Source organism: Lipophrys pholis (genome assembly GCF_963383615.2).
Source record: "Lipophrys pholis genome assembly, chromosome: 5".
In the NCBI taxonomy this organism is placed as follows: Eukaryota; Metazoa; Chordata; class Actinopteri; order Blenniiformes; family Blenniidae; genus Lipophrys; species Lipophrys pholis.
Window position 1 is genome coordinate 22,646,927 of NC_137628.1, and position 20,615 is coordinate 22,667,541.

The window sequence follows — 20,615 nt, forward strand, 5'->3', positions numbered from 1 at the left end:
TTTATTTCCTCCTTTTGACCCTCTAGGCAGCGACTTGTCGCTCACAGGCAGTGGACCTGCAGAAAACTGAGCGGGCGTCCATCACCGTGCGCACGGCGCCGTCCCACTCGTAATTTGTACTTCTCTGCAGCTCCGTTTCTGCTTCCTGTTGGTATCCACGTGTGAACTGGATTCAGCCCGATTAACAAGTCAAAGCTGTAAATGTGGAAGAAAAGGAAAGGGCCAGCTGTACTTATTCGCTCTCTGCTGAGGTGTTTGTTTTCGCTAACTTCGCAAACTAACCGCAGTCGGTTCACTTTTCTGCCAGAGGAATAATAATCCTTTTCTCCTCTGCTCTTTGTTACTTGTTTCTGGAGCTTTTTTTTTTTTTTTCTGGAGCTCTTCTAAAGACCAACGTAGATGGAATTCCTTCTGTAACTTGTCTGTAACTTATGCACAATAGTCACTATTGACGGAGGAGACGCTCCTGTTGCTCTCTGACCAGTTAATAATCGTTAGGCCCAGCCGTTTCTGGGAGTCTTTAGAGCTTGGCACTTTAAAAAAAAAAAAAAACACAAAACAAGAAAAGGCCCAGCCCACATGGCTGGTCTGATCAAAAAAAAAAAAAAAAAATTTTAAAACTACAAAAAGACTCAAAAGGACAAACAAACAAAAAATTTAAAACAGAAAAATAAAAAACAACCTTGCATACAAAAGAAGCTACGTGTCACTGAAAGTGATATTAGCCAGTGTAGTCTATATTTCTTGTATAAAATTTTGTATTATATTTTCCTAAATGTTCTCTTGTAATGAAAAGACAAAAAAGAGTGAGTATATCTATCTATCTATATCTATATAAATACATAAAAGTATATGAGAGACAGACAGACAGGAGGCCAGGCTTATTGAAGGGAGAGTGGGGGCAGGGGAGCTGATACACTGGCCCCTCTCCCTTGGGTGACTCTCCTGCTGTCATTCTGTGCCTTGGTGAGCCTTTGACCTCCTTCCTCCTCCTCCTCGTCCTCCTCCTCCTGCTGCTCCCTTCGCCTCCTCATCCACGCCTCCTACTCAGGTCACACACCCCAACTCCCAGTCTCGTCCACCCTCCCTCCCTCCCTCCCTCCTCTTCCGCCGTACCAAACACTTCCATGAGCAAGGGGCATGTGAAGAGAACACTTCATTATAAGTAAACGGAAGAAAAGAAAATGCCCCCTTGGTCTCTACTGAAGCCGCTGTTGTACCCCCCCCCAACCCCATTCTAGGCACTCCCCTACCCACTTGATGCCCACCCATCTGCCAGTGTCGCCTCTCATAACGGGGGAAAAACTAAAATCAAACACAACACTGGTAAACTCCCATGGCAGCTTCCAGTCGCCCCTAATGGTCACCAGTGGGGTTAAAAAAAACAAAAACAAAACAAAACAAACAAAAAAAAAACACTTCTGGGCTTGAAGCGCTTTTCTTACTTTCTTTTAACTTGTCATTTTACTATTGTTGTATGTTGACTTTGTGTTCGTTCAGCGGGAATCACTGGGAGAAGGAGCGATGAAAGAATAATCCAATCAATGGCAGCTCAAGGTGTTATCCTCCGAGCTCCCAGTGGTCCGTCCCAAAACAAAGATTTAAAAAAAAAAAAAAAGAAAAGGAAAAAAAAAAAGTGTTACCCGTTGATCAGGGCACCTCTCGAGACACAGCAATATTACCATCATGTGCTTTCGGGGTGGTGGGGGGGAGGTGGGGTGGGGGTGGTGGGGTAAAAACAAGCAGGTGGTTTTTGCTTTCGACTCTGTGGTGCATTTTTTTTTTTTTTTTTTTTTTTGGTGACCAACTCTTGTTTTATATATATTTTTTTTTACCTCCTATCTGCACTCTCTCCATACACTGCAGGAGGGCAAAGAAAAAAAAAAAAAAAACTAACCAGAGATGACAAATTTTTTTTTTTTTTTAAAAGCTGTTTTTTTTTTTTTTTTGTCATCAAGAGTTTACATTCATGTCAAAGGATTTGTACATGATTGTGTGTTGTAGCAAAAAAAAAAAAAAAAGTCCTTTTCAGTTTGTTGGACAAATGAACAACTGAGTAAACCATTTAAATGGCATCAAAATATTCTCTTGCACAGAACCTCCCAGTAAGAAAAGTGACATGTAGACGAGCTCGGGGCCAGATATGAGATTATAGGTTTTCAGTGGCATCATTGAAAAGTAAACATAGCACACACGCGCGCGCACACACACACACACACACACACCAGGAGTGTTTCCCGAGCAGCTGACTGAACATGTTAATATTTAGTTTGAACGTAAAGGTGGACGGTGTTCGTGGAAATTCTTTTAATGATGTGCCTTGGAAAAAGTTATTTTCTTAAAACAAAACAAAAACAGGTAGAGATTGTACCAGTAAATGAAGACTGTTAATCAGTGACAGTTACTTTTGTTCTTAGCCCCGTGGAGAGACAAAAAAGGTTAGTCTTTGTAACTGAGGCAGATGTGGAGGTCTGAGATTTTATTTTTTTTTAAATGAACTCCTGCTCTAGTGAAATGAAACAGTCTTCATGGAGAAGAGAAGGGAAGAAGAAATACAACCGAACGTTCAGAGGAAGCGCAGATGAGATTTGATGTTTTGTTTTCCCCCACGTTGCTGTTGCACAGAGATTTTGAGTCAGTTTGTCAGGTTTTCTAAGAGCACAAACGTTCGGGGGGGGGGGGGGGGGGGGGGGGGAGTCGGCAGGCTGAGAATAAATAAGATGACATGAGTGAGAAGTGCAGACGGAGGATGATCCAGGCATTTCATCTGCCCCAAAAACATCATTCTTACCCTGAGCCTTCTGATCAAAGGTGCTCAAACACAAAAGAAAAGCAAAAAGAAAAAACACACTCACATAACGGACAGTGACTTCCACAAAAATGTTAATCCTGCCAAATAAATAGTCACTTTTAATCCTTCTGTGATTAGTAGGAGCTCCTGTATGTAATTTGAGAGGAATAGCTTTAACTACCTGTAGGCTTTAGCTCGGCTTCCCACTTTCCGCACTTCAGCCTTCTCGTCTTTTCTCACTAATGTCGCACCTTCACGTGCCGGGCGCCTCTCGGGAGCCCGTCGCTGAGACGTGAGGGTCGCACCGCCAACCTGAACTAAGCAGTTGAACTGGTTTGGGATTTAGCTTCGAAGAGGAGGATGATGATGATGATGAGTTTGTCTGGGCTGACACAATTTGCAGATTAGGGAGAGTTCTGTGCCAGAGACCTGTGAATAAGTTCCTTTCTAGCGGATGTGTAATATGCATTCAGATGTTCTATAAGTTCCTTTTTTTGTTCCGTTTTGTTTTGTGTGTATGTGAGCGCGTGTACACGACTACCTGGTGCTGGCTACACTCGAGCAAACACTTGAAGGTATTTGTGCATTCTCTCATTGTAATATAATTAAAATGTTTTCTACATAAAGCTGTCAGAGGCTCGTTACTGCCCCACTTGGAAAAAACCCATTTAATTTGACGCCGTGTGCAGAGGCCTGCTGTGCTCCGTGCGGGGAAGTCGTAAAGACAAAACGTTGACGAGCCTGCGCTTACAACAAAGGATCAGGAAAGTGCAGATACGGACGCTCGAATGTCGTGTGGCTTCCTGTTCGGTTCACGCAGCTGCCAAACTGTAATTTCTAGTCTGGCATGTCAGCTGATATTAAAGGTCAGGGTTCATTGTGTTTCGCCACAACAGGGAGAGAAAAACCAAAGAGCCACAATTCAAACAATAACTTATCAAGTTTTAATAAAGCTCACGTTGAATGGAAATAAACAACACAAATATTAAAAGATAGAGATTGTGATAAGAGCCTAAAATCACCAACATTCCTTAAACCTTCGGGGGTTTTTTTTAATAGTTCAAATCTAAACAAAGAAATCAGTCAATATTATCCTAAATGGGACCTTTTTATACGTATTTACAGATTTTTTTGTTGAAAACAGCCGGGGGCAGCAACAACTGGACAAGCAATGAGGCTGGTGTCAAATTACAGCTGCATTTTGGTTGCACGCGTACATTATGAGATAGACTTCCATGAATCAGTCAGAAGACTCTGGACTTTTATCAAGGACGGACACGACGGCTTCAACTGTTGCCTAAAATCCATAAATACACTTCTTGACATTATTTCAACTCATGCAAACATTCACACTAAGAAAAGTTCCAGAGTAGGAAACATGATAATCACCATGATACAGGTCTCCGTTCAAGGGAATGCAATCATTGAAACATTCACAATATTGTTTCCGTCATTAAATAAGCGTCATAACAAGCGGATTGAAATGACATGACCACCCATTAATCACGCCACCGAAATACAGGGATGTGAAGCCTCCGCTCATTCTAATATTTTCATATAGATAAGTCACTCGGGTTGGTAGCGATTGTCGGTGAGTCAGTCCAGGCTCGCTGGTGGGAACATGAACACGGTGTAATTACGCGTGCTGCACTATTACAGGAAAATGAGTGTGCAGCATAGTGAGCGCAGATGGTTTCGACTTTACATGTTTATTTCAATCCGAAAGCCAGACTTTTTTAAAACTGCAAATAATTATGTAGGACAAAAGAAATAAACACTGCCTGCACACTCTCACACTCTCACACTCTCACACGTTAAACCATTCAATCACAATCTCTGAAGTGAAAATAAAAGTCCATCACATCTGATTTGGTCTAATGTGGATGTCTGGACAAATATCTACACCGACAGAATCAGCAATGATGCAGTAACTATACTATAGTTAGTTATGCTATATAACGATATATCATTTTAAATCTTCTACACCAACAGATTGGATACTCGATCTTTACAGCTCACGCAGGTCAAGCAGCAGGAGATGCTGCTGATCTGAAAGGCAGTACGTTTCATACGAAGGCTTCAAACCTGAGATTTCATGAGAGACGAGCGAGAGAACAAAATGAACACAAACAATGAAATAAAAGTCTAACAGCAGAGGTAATTCGACAGCGGCTGAGTCGGACCGCAGATTGCCTGTATTCGGAGAATACGTGAAACTGCAATCGGCGCCGACTGCAGCCGGACTTCAAGACGACCGAGTGCAGGTCGCCGGAGCGCCACTTCACACGTACTGCCGGGGTTTCTGGGGGCCGGCGGCAGCTGACGCCAGGCTCTTCGCCGCCTCTTTGGCCTTGTCCGAGGCGTCCTTCACCGTGACCCTGAGCAGCCGCTGGGGCGTCTCTCCTGTGGAACCAGAGCCAGAGGGCAGACTGAGTGAGGAGGACACACGTACAGAGCGCCTACACGGAGTGACGGCAGGCGATCCTCCCCATTAATATAATGTAGATTAATCTAACATGGCGCCAAAGTCTACTGCTGGAGTCTGGGCTTGGCGCGTTTTGTGTGGAGATTGCATGTTCCTCCCATGCACTTGTGGCTTTTTGTGGGTATTCTGGTTTCTTCCAGTTCAAAAACTATGGAATTTAAAAAAAATTTTTTAATCCGTTTGTCAAAATCTTGCGTGTTCTATTTGTTAATCTCTATGGTTTGTTTCTTTGCCGATTCCCAGAGTCCCTCATTGACTGCACAGACGCCGACGTCGTGGCTCGTCCGACCCTTCATTCTTTAATGAAGGTTTTTCAGCCGTTCAATCGGTAAAGTTCTTTCGTCTCTGCAGCTTCACTTCGACACGACAGCCTCAGTTCACAGGTCTGCTGCACAGAGAAGTCACTGGGACTAAACCGTCCTGATTTCTCAGCGACAGAGACGTGGGCATGTGAACTGAAAGCCGACTATCCACAGATAATACTCAAGCAGGACGAACGTTTTTAAAAAAATAGAAATAAATAAATAAACTAAGAGAGCACCCCCCCCCCCCACATCCGTATGCTGCCACGAACTGCCTCACACTGGATCCAGAGCCACGGGCTAAACGGAGTCTATTTGTGTCTGTCCTGACTGTGAACCCTCAACCTCACATCAAAACAAGCAGCGTCACAGCGACTTCCCCGACATGTGAGCGGGACGGCGAGTCCGGCGTCCTTCACGTCTCTCGTGTTTTGCCACCGAGCTTCTTTCTGAGAGGGAAGAACCGCTGGACGTGTGGCGGCGGCGGCGGCGACATCAAGCTGACATTTCTAGAAGCTGCTGACATGTTTTACTTTCTGAATAGGAACATTGTTGAATCGCTTTTAATTACACAACCACATTTAAAAAAAAATTTGTGGAAAAGCAACCTTCCACTGCACGTATGGACAACCAGACATGGTTTAATTATCGATCAGGTCTTTTCTGGTGTGGTTTGCATGTTCTCCCTGTGCCGAGGTGTATTTTCTACAGGGATTATGGCTTCCTCTTACCTGCTCACTTTGGATTTATATAACTTACTTACACAATGATATAAACACAATCAGCAAAAATGTCCAAATAGAGCTAAAAGCTCCCACGAAGAAATTTAAGATTCTTGATTCGCCGTTACGAGCCGATTTTCATGCAGCTGAAGAAATCTCAGGGCGGCTAGGACTTGTGGAGACATCGCCGCGAGTTCTTAACAGGTTTGTGTTCTCACGTGCGTCATATCATTTCACTTGCCTCTTTAATTGGAGTTATTCACTCGTCCCTATTTTCTACCGCCCCGTCTTTTGTCCTCGGCCAGTGATCCCGTCTCCGCAGAGCTTACTAAGGACTAAAGTTAAATAAAAATACATCTCCCACTTAACGAGGGTATTTTCCATTATAGGATCAAGTATTTTATTATTACGAGAGCTTATTATTGAGTCATGTGCTGACATGCACACACTTATTCCATAACCTTTTTGAATGAGGGTTGATACGCAGCATCCATCTTCTAGTTGGAGCAGATCTCCACACGTCGCTGAGTAATAGTCACAGTCGCCAATCAGCATCAGATGCTTGTTTCTGGGCTCTGGGAGGAAAACCCACGTGCACACAGGTGGAAATCCACACAAATAGGCTGCTGAGCTCTGGTTCAAGCCGGGTATGTTCTCATGTGTTCACCTCTACACCACATTTCCATCCAAAGTCACCAATTAACTCCAAATACAAATGTTTCGACTGAACGCGCAAACTCCATAGCGCACGCCTCGCCAAGCCCAGGCTGGACTGTGCAACACAGTCAAATTCACAATTTTCACACGTAAAAGTCACAAACATTATCTAATTGTGGCACTATTAGGATTTAAAAAAAATAAATAATAAAGATTTGATGCTCTTATGTGATGACGAGTGAAGCTACTTTGAATAAATATAGCTTTAAATACTGATTAATGACCATCTGCTATTGATCCCAAAAAAAAAACCCCCCACTGGAATAATTAGTGACTGAAATCCAAAAGATCCAGCCGCACCGCTCAGAGTCGACATACGGCTCCAAGCTTCCACCCAGCAGACGGGATCCCCTCCGACAGATCCAGTCCACCGCGGTGCAACGCTAATTAGCTCGGATAACTGCGAGGATCAACTTCTTTGAAAACTTGTGTGAACTTATTTCCTAGTTTTGCGTCAGCCTTTACTCCAGGCTCCTCCGGCAGCGGCGCTAATTGGTGGGTTTGTTCACGGCGACACATTTGAGTGGAGGGGCGGCTCTCCAGAGGAGAAGCAGCGGCAGCGGGTTCAGAGTAAACACACACAGATTTAAACGGGCTTTCATCCAACACATGGCACCGCAGCTCGCCCACCCCCACCCCACCCCACACCCCTCCCCTTCACCCCCAGCCCCATGTCCAAGCCCAACAAGAGGGCACACGAGTTGACTCTACTGCCACACCATGGCCACGTGGGGAAAGTGACACCACTTCGGATCAGCGTCGACTTCAAACTATTTGCTGAACGTCACATATTCCGTCGTGTCGTAAACAAATATATCTAAATTAGAACACGGTGATGTTTAATTACTGTATCCCACACGCCAGCTTAGAGACCGCTTCTCTACTCTCAGTATATGTTTGTGTTTCGGCAGCATGCAAAACAAATACTGGCAGCAAAATAAAACGTGACGTGTGACATGAAAGCAAAACAATCCTACGGAGTACTTTTATGAACAAGTCGCAGGATTTTCATGCAAAAACCTTAAAATAGCACACAGATCATATTTCTACAACATACTATGGGCACAACAGAGACACTAATGAGGAGCGTGCTGAGAATTAAAATGATTAAAATAAATCAGAACAGTTTCATTTTAGGAAACGCCGTCACAAGGTGGTCACCAGAATGTTTAAGTTGTTCAGAGTTTTAATTTGTATTCATTACAAAAAAAACTAAAAACACACACACACAATCCACACAATTGATTCTAATGCGGTACTAATATGTGGTGGTATTTTGCAGTGCATACTTCATAGTTTAAAAAAAAAAAAAAAAAAAGGATGTCAATGAAAGAAATATGCTTCTTTTTTTTTTTTTTTTAACTTACTTTCTTTTCATAACAAAGACATTAAGCGAGTTGAGAAGATAAAACCATGAGGGTCAAACCAACATCACGTCATCTACTTCTAAACAAAGACTAGAATCAAACCCTAGAGTCTGCGGACAGGGAGTCGGGCCACTAACGCGGCTACTCGGGCTACTGTGTGAAGCGCGTACTCGGCATCATGTGACCACCCTGGGCGAGGCCCGGGATGGCAGATGGATGCCCCGCTCCTAACGTACTTACCACAACGCTCAGCCTGATGCCAACTCCTGCAGCGCCATCGACAAAGGGGCAACAGAACAGAGTCACAACAACGGGAAAACACCCTTTCAGCCAACAGTATGCTGCGTCAGCACAACACAATCTGTCGCACGGCCGAGCCTCCGGAGAACGAGGCGCCGCCCTTTTCCATTCACGCTTCATGTTCACTGCTTCCTACAATATCGACCGATTTGAGACCAAATGAATCATTAAATTACCGTTAGTCTCTCAAATATGTCGATATGAACTTACGTAATACTCAGTTTTAAGTTCATAAGTGAATTCTGGAGTCTTGATTGGACAAAACGAACAACTCATTCTGAGCTGCGTATTTATACAGGGCTACTTTCACTTACAGTGCTTTTACTTTCAAAAAGGAAAATCACACATTTCCCTTTTTAATAAGGCTAAATCTTCAGTTTCACAGATGGCTCGTTTATTGTACATGAAGCCTGCATATTTTGATATTTGTATTTCCATTAGTCCAGATTAAACTATTCCCCTTAAATCTGCATATTTAGTTAATTTGTCACAATTCATTTGCATGTGAATTGTTCAACAGAAGCAGTTTAATATGACTGCACTGCTGTTGCCAGTTACGTGACCTTTAATGGTAAATAAACGTTATTACTCGGAAATCCCGGGCCAAACTGGCTTTAATCTGAGCTTAAATTCACAAACTCAAGCCGTTTGTCTGCGTGCTCGTGGTGGTTTCACGTGGTGGTTTCAGATCGCTCTCCGGTCACATGGCGGCTCAGAGACCTCCAGGCTGCTTTAGGTGCTTAAATGAAATAGTTCATAACCAAACCTCTCACAGTGTTTAATTTTTCTTTAACTGGACTTGGGGAGAAGGTGTTTAACGTATAAATAGAACCACAATAAGTAAATAGTCGCTCGTGTGTGGCAGTCCTGTGTTTAGAGACGAGAAATCGGTGCTTCCTTTCTAAGATCTCTCCTTTTCCAGAAATGGCAGCAGTTAAAAATAATCCAGTTTGTTTCCCCTCTGCTCTTTTCCTGTTCACTTCTGTCCTGCGGGAGCGCACGTGCGGCAACGACGCGAGGCGGACGTACCCTGTAAGTTGGACATGGCGTATTCCAGCCCCTTCATGGCCTTCACCTGGTTGCTCTTGAAGCGAGCCAATCCGAACTCCTGGGAACAGACAGAACAGGAAACGGCTTGACAAAAAAAACAACAACAACAGGCCCAGCTAACAATCTCCTCAAGTCTCCGGGGATATCAAAGCAAGTCTGGCATCTTCTATATCTAATAATAACAGTTTTAGGTTGACATTTATAGAGAGGATTTCAATTCTTCATTCTGGCATCAAAGGAGAGGCTTTAAAATCCTGCATGTGACCCTCTACATTTAAAAATAGTAATAATAATAATAACAATACTTAAGCTTCTACAGTCAGATCATCAGGAGTACTTTTATACCATTAGTGATGTGTGCTGGTAAGAATCTGGCAAAAAGACACAACTTAAGGTCTTATAATTGCAAATCCCACAATGATGTGACGGCAAGGTCATGAACTGCATTTTACCATCTTATTTTTAGGAAACCACAATATGCTTATTTTGTAAAATACAAATCCACATCTCATCACAGTCTCCCTCAAATGTCACAACACCCAAAAACTAGATAAACCAGCAGCATTTAAGAAAAGTAACATGCTTCCCATATTGCTTCCCAGTCCTGGAACATTGTTATAAAGGATGAGTGCAAGAAAAAAGAAAAGAAAAAACAAAACAGCAAATGTGGATTCAGGATAATATTCCAAGTAAACAAACTTGGTATATAATAGACTTGCTACAAGTGTCTAAATCGTCACATCTCATCCATTTTACACTGCACATTGCACTTTTCTTCACCATTTTTCCTCATTTTAGATTCCGAAACATATTTTCATCTAAACCTGCATCTATATAAAACATTCCAAAAATCTGCTTTGTTGTTTTTTTTATCGGAGTAAACACACTATCACCAAAATAAATTAATGGAATATGAAGTGTATATAGAATGTCTTAATAATAGAACAACGTTGATCAATTCTGATGGACTAAATGTGAGGATCAAACCGCTCTGATCAACTGAGAAGAAAAGAATAACAGATTACATTTATTGATTTTTTAATTTTTTAAAGAGAATTCAGAGCCATTTAATGTATAATACCCTTGAGACGGCTGATTCAAACACATTGTGTAACAGCAGCCGGAGGTCGTACCTGGATGGGTTTGGAAAAGCCATAAATGCCCGAGGAGATCCAGGCCTCTCGTTTCAGCAGGGTGGTTCCTGGCTGCTCCACCGAGTCTTGGAAAACACAGCGCTCTTCAACGGACTATTGTGAGAGAGATTAGAGTGAAAACAGGGCGTGGTTAAGTTTTTTTTTAATCTCTTCACGCCAAGACTCAAACGAAAGATGTTACATGGACAGAAATCATGTCGAGTTTATCCTGAGCTGCTGTAAAGTACATGTTAACAGAATTGTAAAGGCTTTTGCTATTTTTGTATGAAGAAACATTTCATTTTCCGGCCGTGACTGCAGAGGACTAAAATATTTAAACTCAGTCATTCATCTTTGGTGATATTTGTTCACCCGAACACAGTATTTGTCAAACTGCAGTGAATCTACCATTATAGATCACGAGAAGGTTTCATCTGAACCACACTCCCTACCCCTGCCTTTGTGTCTGAATGGTGCTGTAGAAATAAATGTGCCTTGAGTTCAGTCTACAATCCATGTACACAAATTTAAAAAGAAAAAATGACTGGGTTTTTTGTTTTTGTTTGTCCCCCCCCCCCCCCCCCCCCCCCCCCCCCCCCAATCATGTTTACTGAACTGTACAGAGCAAAGATGTTTTGATTTGATTTCATCCTCTTGGTTGTGGTGTGAGCGAACCATGAGAGTGGTGTGGTTGAGATTCCGGGTGTAGGTGGTCAGGCTCCTGTTGACGGGGTCCACGACGGAGTCCTCCACGATGTAAACCGAGCGAGCCATGCCGGAGGGGAACAATCGCTCCGCCCAGCGAGGCAACCGGTTAGTCTTCATCAGGAGGCGTCTGGAGAGGAGCCGGTGGTCCGCGGTTACCTCCCGGTACACCACGTCCTCCGTGAGGACGTGGGTGCTGGCCGGCACAAAAAACACACAAGAAGCGTCGGTGACAATGGACATTTTTTTCAGCGTCATATCTGTCCGTCAACCGGAGTCCACAAAATCATGACCAAATGGTACAGGAAAGAAGATTTTTTAGGACCTTTTGTGGAGCAATGGCTGCCACCCGTATCCAGAACAAATGTTGTATATGTGCCGTTCACATAGAAATAATAATTTAAAAAAAGTTGCATTTAAGCCACTTTTCCTGCAGTGTGAATGCACCAGAAATCCCATTTATGATAAAAAAAAAGTCAACTTTAGAGGGAAATCCACACGTGTCATTCCATAGTTAGACAAAGCAGAGGCCTACTAACAAACAGATTTCCTGGAAAACTATAGAAGTGTAATTAAACTACTTTGTACAGTTTCTTTCTTGCGAGGATAAGAAGCAACATAATGAAATTTCTTTCACAGGCCCGACTTGGTTATACTTCTCTGATGTATTTTTCCTGGTTCTCATTTTCAACTGTGGTCTGTGTGTGTGTGTGTGTGTGTGTGTGTGTGTGTGTGTGTGTGTGTGTGTGTGTGTGTGTGTGTGTGTGTGTGTGTGTGTGTGTGTGTGTACAGCACAAGGTTTTGCTTTGAGTCAACACACACAGGCACACGGTTCCATTTCATCCAATACAATCAACTAACAACAAAAGATCTTGAAAATAATTCACTTTTTACACTAACAGGGTTTCCTACCATTTGTTTTTGGGCACATATAACATAATATTATATCATGAATCAGCACTGGTGCTAAATGTATAGACATATTGTTACTGGTGTGATTTGTCAACGTTGCAGCAGGTCTAATCCAAAATACTCCTCCGCAGACAAAAGCCCATTGAAGTCACACATAGTGAAGCGAGACGACACAGGAAAGTCGACAGTTTTCAGAGCGAGATGACAGAAGACTTCACCAGTCGTTCTCTAGACAGTGAATGTTTGTAAAGTGGGGATTTGGATGAAATTTCCCTCAGTAATAAAGTGACCAAACATACAAAGTAGAAGCTGAAGGTAGGCTGGACAGAGGATTTAATCGTGATCCACCTTTGCATTTGAGGCAAATTGAACGGCAGTTCATCTGACTGTTGGGAAAACGTGTCACTCCAAACCACAACGGCCATTTAAATGTGATTTTAGGGGTTCGCCAAAGTCAGTAGACCAGAAATGACTGTGTGACATGTGATTGGTAATCCATTTCCACTTCCACCAGTGGAGAAGAGCTCTTAACACAACTAAAAACAATCTGAAATATACAGTAAACGTGTGTAAGCTGAAAGCGCTTCTAAAAATCCAGTACCTGAATGGGTTGGGGTATCTCTGCCAGAAAGCGGAGACGACATGGTCCCAGGTGCTCGTGATGTCAGTGCTGTTACAGAAATATTTGACCATTTTTCCCTCGCCGAGGAGCAAGATGAGCGGAGTCCTGAACCCGGGGGTCCCACGCTGTGACTAGACGAAGCAGTAATGATCTGGGTGCTGACTCCATCCAAAGACTGGCCGGGTCCTGCGAATGTGAGAAAAACATCAAGCCTCTGAACGCTTTCTGGCTCCGTTTTATCGGGTTTCAAGCTCTGCTAGACTAAGTATCATCATATGCATCAACATGACACCTCTATGTTGAGTTGCTGACCTTTCGCAAGGCTCTGATTCAGCTTTGACCCAAAGCCCTCACAAAATCCTTCAAATCCCTTCCCCCAGCCCCAGTGCAAATCAGATCAAGTCAACTTATAGAATTGTGTTTTCTGGAGGTATAGCGGCACTATGTGAGCAAACTGTTTCTGACCGATGCATTCAGGTTTCTTTTAAAATAGATGCTTTACATTAGCCATCACATGATTTCAGTCAATGTCAGTAACAGACAGAAATCCCAAACACACACACACACTAACGCCATACTATACGAATCAATCAATTAAGTGCGCATCTTCTTGTATGCATGTCTGTCTTAATAAATATCACTATTATTATTATAATTATTCTCCTCCTGTGTACATGACTAGCCACAGAGGCTGGCGTATTTCAATTTGGTGGACAATTTGCTGCATGGTGGATCTCTCCTGTGCTTAAATGTTATAATGTTTAACGGTATTGGGAGATGGATGGTATGTAAAGATTCTTCAGGACATAATGATTCATGTTATTAGAGGATAGTTGAGTACATCCCTGTGGACTACAGTGAAAACGTCGTTAGCATCATATGTAAACCTTTTTCTTTCTGTTTTTTTTTTCTTTTTTTAAATCTGTTAGGGACCGTATGAGACCATCAATTCGCTCACCTGAATAAATATCCCATTGACACCCTGGTAATATGTATATTTTATATATTTTGAAGGTTACGACCTGTTACGACTTTGTATTTATGGTCTTCGCTCCCAACACGACACATTCCCTGGAGCTAACGGCTAGCTAATTAGCTTCAAGATTAGGGAACTTTCCACGGATTAACCAAAGATTTTATTAGTACTCATTCTTCAGATATTACGAAACAATAAGGATCACTTGTTTCCTAGGTTTTGGCATGAGATTGTAGAGCATTTAACAGGTACATTTGCATTATAACCCCGCAACACTGCTAACTAGCCGCGCACGAGCGAACCTGCTGTAAAAAATAAACGAGTCTTACCTGGATTAAAAGTTGATTTAATGGTGGTATAATCGGCTGCAGTGGTATTTCCAGTGTGTTGTCTCCACAGCACACAAACGACGAAGCTTAAGTGGGTAATAACACAGACATCGTGCAGCATGTGTCAGAGAGGAGGAGGGGGGGTCAAACCAGCACTGACAACGACATGAAACTTCAAAATACATTTTCACATCATTCACCCTCGACCCGGTGAAATGATATAACCGCTAATGATGAAATGTGTTTGATATAAGGGATTTTTACCTTCGCCGGTGAACGACTGGTGTCAAGCCAGCCCCAACTTGTGAAACAACACGGTCAAGCCAGGTCCGTCCCGCGGTGCGCGCACACACCATGCATTACCGTAGGAGCATACTGAGCGGAAGACTTGGGCTTTTAATTTGAATGACGTCATCAGAATGGGAAGATGTTTATTGTATTATAGTAATAAAAATACACGACTGGCTGAACCTGATGTCGTTTTTTTTCTTTTTCAGTACGTTTTATTATTATTTGATTACTAATGGTTATTTAAGTATTAATGATATACTATTTAATAGCGTTGTTGTTGCTGTCTATTATTATTATTATTAGTAGTAGTAGTAGTAGTAGTAGTGGTAGTAGTATGAATTTGTGTATTATTAACTTAATGCTTCCCTGCACTGTGAGATAACACTATGTATAACTTCGAGATATCATTCACTGAAACGTTATGTGTTGTTATTAGCAGTAGTATTAATCTGTGCTGTATCAACTAACTTAAAGGAGACATATCATGCTTTTAAATCCTTCCTTTTTACATATAAATCATACAGTTGTGGTCTATATAAAGCAGAACTGCAATGCTTGGGTCTGAATTCCTCATTATTAGAGCTCCACAGGCCCCTTTTCAACCCCTTTTCTGATGTGCTTCTGAGAGCAACTCGTTTTGGGGCGGTCTCTTCAAATGCAAATGAGACACTTCATACCCCGCCTCCTCTCCAGGTTGCAGAGGTGACACTCGGTTCAACGCCACCCTGTTCGGCCATCTTTGTAGTTTGATAGAACAGATACAATTATCTAGCGGCGCAGAAACTTTATATTCACACATTATTTACAAAATGTCAACAACGGAAGATTTGTCCATCCAGCCATACATGTTGGAGCCAGAGTTGGACCCGGCGGAGCGAGATGAAAATGACGATGATGCAGCTGCAGAACAACGTCTTCATATGGATGTAACGCAATGGTGTGTTACTATATTTACACTAACTTCTCCATCCATGCCCACTACTACAATACTGCCTGTATTACAACGACTATTTAACACAGAAGTTACATTATAATCTAAAACGAGCACACAGCGCTAACATATGAAGACGGTGCAACTGCTAATGCTAACAAAACAATGACAGGGACGTCTTATCATCACACTTTTTAGCGTTATATACAGCTTACCGAAGTGCTCTGTTCGTCGTCTCCATAGATAGAAGGAACTGACCGCTCAATCAGACCAAGTCTTTCGGCAAATCCTTCTTTATACTGGCGGAGGTTGCTGAAGCAGTCGTCCTTAAAGTGATTCGCGCACACAAAAATGACCTTACCCACAGATGTGGGTACATTTCTGTGAAAAATAAAACTCAACCAGGCACTTCGAAAAGGTTCTGATGCTGGGAGACGGTGTAACGAAGCTTGTGGGTTACTACATCCAACAACCGAACATTTCGACTTATCCTCTCGTAACTTCGGCACCCTTAGGTTGGACTACAAAATCGCAGCGAGAAACAAAAATGGCGGATTGCTCGAAGTGTCGATGTCCTAAATTGGCAGTTCCGCCGGGAATACTGTGACGTAATAGTTCAAAAAACGTAATAGAGAATAGAAAAATCGAAACGGATCGCAAAATATGACCAAAACAGAATATAAAGATATCAACGGAACACCTGAAGAGACTACTTTGAACTTTTCTGTACTTTTAAACACTCTAAATATACAACAACATGCATTTAAGGGGTAAAAAAGTGGATTTAGCATGATATGTCCCCTTTAAAGAAGATGATCGCTCATTCACTGGAACGTCCCTTTTTATTTTGAAATCCATCTGATTACGCGCCCACGGTAATGCATGGTGTATGTGCGCACCGCTAAGCAAAGCAGCGGCTGGTTTAACTGTGTTGATATATTGGGGGAAATGTTGTTTTTGTCCTCGTGTGATTATTGGTATGTATGTATGCATGTATGTATGTATGTATGTATGTTTGTATGTATGTATGTATGTATGTATGTATGTGTGTATGTATGTATGTATGTATGTATGTATGTATGTATGTATGTATGTATGTATGTATTTTACCAACTTTTCGCAAAAACTATTAACCCAAATAGCATGAAATCTTCAGGGATGATTTGTCAGATGAGACAAAAAATGTGTACTGTTTCCCAAAAAATGTGAAAAAAATGTGCCGTGCAAAGCGGATGGGAGAGGCACCTCATGTAAGAAATCATAGGAGATCAAGAAGATCAGCGTCTCCTTTGGAGGTCCGAGGTGAGCCACCAGTTCCCTCCATCCACAAATGTAGGGATGGCGAACGTATGTAATCTACCAAGTGCCTGTTCTAGTTTTCCTTTAAATGAAATAGAAATACATTTTACATTTACAGTACATATAATGCTTAATAATCTTAAAAAATGCTAACCAAATTTAATTCAGTTGTGCATGATTACTAATCATTATATAGGACAAGACAAGATAATTAGAAGATATTCCTTTATTTGACCGACATTGGGGAAATTTGCATTGTTGCAGCAGCAGTGAACGGTAATAAAATGATATCAAAACAATAATAATAAATGCTAAAAATGTCCGTGGCAGTGTGTCTCGCAGACTAGGAAACGTGTCTCTACTTTTGTACTCTTTTGTGTTGTAATATGCACTTCCATGCAGCAGGGGGCGCGCTACAATTCTTGAAACACTCTGTGAGTGTCGTCTTTTCTACTTCTTCGTTGTTGTTTTCCGGCCTGCAAACGGAAGTGTCCTCCATGGTGTCATTGTCGGTGTTCTGAGGTTGAACGTTCAGATTAAAACCATGTCTGGGTACACGCCAGACGAGAAGCTCCGCTTCGACCAGCTGGTGAAGCTGCGGAGACAGTATCTGAAGGACCAGGAGCTCAGTCCCCGGGAGCCCGTCCTGCCGCCCAAAGCTCAGGGCCCCATCGCCAAGTTCTGGGCCGGATTCCTGGAGCCGAAGAGCCTGTGGAGGCTTTACGTGAGTCCCTGTGCAAAACAGACTTTTTGTCGGAAAACAAACGGATTCCACAGTAATAATATCATATTCGTTACTATTCACCGCTTCGATCGATTAATCGCCTCGAGCGTGGTGCGTTCAATGTAAATTGAATAGTGGCCACGCTAAAACACACCTCCCCGTTTTTGTTTTATTAATATTTTACTTTCCTCTCAGGTTAATAAAATATATTTACATTGGTCGTTTGGCTCATCTTTCGAGTTACCTGAATGTAATATTTTGTTATTGTTGAGTGTACATTGTTGGAGCCTGTTGTGATTGTGAATGATCATAATAAACCATTAAACACAGAAAGCAAAGCCAATTTCATCGTTTTTGTAGGATATAAATCTCTGGACGAGCCCCCAACTGTTGTGGAATTTTATGAGGTTTCGAAGGGGGGTTTCACTTTGAGTTGCAAAGAATATAAACAAAGGAGCTGGTTGAGCGCAAGGCAGCAGATCAGAGCAGAACTCTACCTAACAGTAGCTTATAACACCCCAAAAGCAACTGTTGTCAGGGCAATCTGACCCTCTGACAGTGGTGACTGTTTCAAAGAAGACTGAAATCCAAATATTCTATTTTATCATGCGAATCGTATAATCTTAATCCGTGCTCTATACGAAAAATAGAATGATCCTAGATTAGTGGGCATGCTACAAGGTAATCATTACATTACTTTAAATTCAATTAACATATGCTGTTCGACAGAAGTTGTACACACCTTGCTGTGACAGGGAGGTGAAGAAGAGAATACATGTTGAGATTGATCTGTGATAGAAGGATCTGGCAACGTAGGTTAAAATAAAGGATGCTGAGGTTGGACCTGCCAGTGAGAGGGGGAAATGCAGGAGACATGGGAAGTCAAAAGAGGATGATCCAATTGTATAGAAATACTTTATAAACCCAGGAGGAAATTCTTTGCAGCATTGCTCCTCACAAAGTAGTAGTAACCTCAGTTTGGCCTCGGATTCTCTTCTTCTTTCCCTTTTATTCCACATGTGATCGCAGTGGCGGTCTGGGCTGATTGAGACAGCAAGGATACATACAATGATTGACAAAGTACTTCACATTATTGGTGTTTCTGTTTTCCATCCAGACCTACAAAGCATACCGAGGGGGCGTTTTCACACTGACACGGCTGTTGATACCTGCGTGGCTTGTTCACTATTACGTGAAGTACCATGTTGCTGTAAGTTACCAGATACCTTCCCGAATAAAAGTGATTTCATTTATTGCACTATTCATTAGCGTACACAATTGAGCAAATGGAACTGTGTTATACAGGGACTCTAATACACTAATAATCATTTCTTGCAGCTTTCACTATTAGGTATTTTGAAAAACAATTACCTTAATGGTGTAGTGATGACAACAACTATATTATTGTCCCCTACAGACTAGACCGTATGGCATTTTGGAGCTGAAACCCAAGTTGTTCCCTGTAAGTGTGACCTATCAATTAATTCTCACAATCTTTGTTTATTCTTCCTTTTATTGTTGTACACACAACTACATGTGAATTTATTTTTCCAGCCAATCTGTGATGGTCGGACGATAAGAAAAGTAACCTTTTCTAACTTCTTGTCATTACTCTTGTGTCCAGGGAGACGTCATTCAGGAGACCGGCGAAGTTGTTCCAGATCTCCCGGAAATCCATGGCCACCATTGAAGTTGAAATATTTCAATAATTCCCTCGAGTTTCCACTGTAAAAAAAAAACTGTGTATATGTCATTAAAAATGTCTGTCCGAGTTTGTCTTTACAAATCATTGCGACTTTGTATTAATTGCATGTGGATGTGGAGTTGTTTGTACAACGTATCACTTCCCAGAGATTATTGTAATTTGGAATGTAGTGGTACAACCTTACTGAAATACAGGCAAATTCAATTCTTTCACTTGTAAAGCAAAACCTGGAATAGGAAGTCATTGAATTATAATCAAACATTTGCAGTAATTGCTGTCCTCTACATCCCACTAAAGTACATATTGAAAAGTTATTTAGTGAGTAATTTGAAACTTTCATAACATCTTTTGAGTTCTTGCATTTAAAATTAAAACATTTAAATACGTTGTGGTTTTAACTCTAGTAAAAATACATGTAATTTCACAAGAATCCAGTATTTTGAAATACCAAAAAGTTTTGTGACCACAACAAGAAGCAGCACCTACTGACAGAAGCAACAAGGTCAGTATTTTTTAACCCTACAAGACTAACGTTGGGTGATTACCGCCCTGGCAATTACTGACATTTGATTGTGTGAATGCTGATTCTGAGAAATGTACTTTCAGCCAGACTTCATTTAATTTTCTGTTTGTGTTTTTGGTCTCTTAGTCTTTTCAATGTGCTTTTCTAGATCACCCAATTATTGCCCCCTTGGGAATAAAACAGTTTTGTTTTTTTTAATTCTAGGAAGTAGCACATTCGTTTAGCAGAATTCTCATCTCGAGTTCTACCTCAGTTTCTTCGATGTATTGATTTCCTTTGAGCTTCGGAATAAGGTGAGTCAAGGCCCCTCCATACTCCCGTTTTGAAGCCATAAGAACAAGAATGTTCAACTTTTCTTCTTATTCTTGTGGGAGTATGCAGTGGCCTTCAGAAGAAAAGCGCATTCTTTCCTTAGTAGACACCTCGCATCGAAAGCAGTTTCTTTTGAATTTTTCAAAAACGACACACCAACAGCTGGCAATAGTAGCACTTCCGTAGAGTTTGTTATAAATAGATAAAAAAAAAAAAAAGACTTACTTTGTATATTAATGACTGTGTGTGCTCTTCCTTTATTTTTTGTAATGTTTTACATAGATTAATTTAAAAAAAGAATTTAAAACTAAGATTTACTTCCTCCTGTATGAAGTTCATGTGACTTTCTGTGTCGAGAGAGAAATGGATATGGTAGATAATGATATTATTAATATTAGAGTAATATTAAGCTTCATCCG

General features: G+C 41.6%; 2 protein-coding genes across 3 annotated transcripts; one reads left to right on the plus strand and one right to left on the minus strand.

Moving 5' to 3' along the window:
* Positions 1 to 3,712: 3,712 nt before the first annotated feature.
* Positions 3,713 to 14,788, minus strand: LOC308110397 (PRELI domain-containing protein 1, mitochondrial-like). Of its 2 annotated transcripts, XM_080464656.1 has the most exons (8): positions 14,676 to 14,788; positions 14,412 to 14,497; positions 13,086 to 13,292; positions 11,543 to 11,768; positions 10,868 to 10,981; positions 9,714 to 9,792; positions 8,625 to 8,650; positions 3,713 to 5,194 (listed from the first exon to the last, which is right to left on the minus strand). In XM_080464656.1, the coding sequence occupies exons 3-8, from the start codon at positions 13,175 to 13,177 to the stop codon at positions 5,159 to 5,161; spliced, it is 573 nt and encodes a 190-aa protein (XP_080320782.1). In that variant the 5' UTR covers positions 13,178 to 13,292; positions 14,412 to 14,497; positions 14,676 to 14,788; the 3' UTR covers positions 3,713 to 5,158. The 2 variants fall into 2 exon arrangements, with proteins under 2 accessions (XP_080320782.1, XP_080320781.1); XM_080464655.1 differs by lacking the exon at positions 8,625 to 8,650.
* A 2,613-nt stretch (positions 14,789 to 17,401) lies between these two features.
* ndufb6 (NADH:ubiquinone oxidoreductase subunit B) lies at positions 17,402 to 20,400 on the plus strand. The gene is made up of 4 exons (XM_080464740.1): positions 17,402 to 17,656; positions 18,774 to 18,866; positions 19,074 to 19,118; positions 19,281 to 20,400. Exons 1-4 carry the CDS (start codon positions 17,477 to 17,479, stop codon positions 19,344 to 19,346), a joined length of 384 nt encoding a protein of 127 aa, XP_080320866.1. The 5' UTR covers positions 17,402 to 17,476; the 3' UTR covers positions 19,347 to 20,400.
* The last annotated feature ends 215 nt before the right edge of the window (positions 20,401 to 20,615 follow it).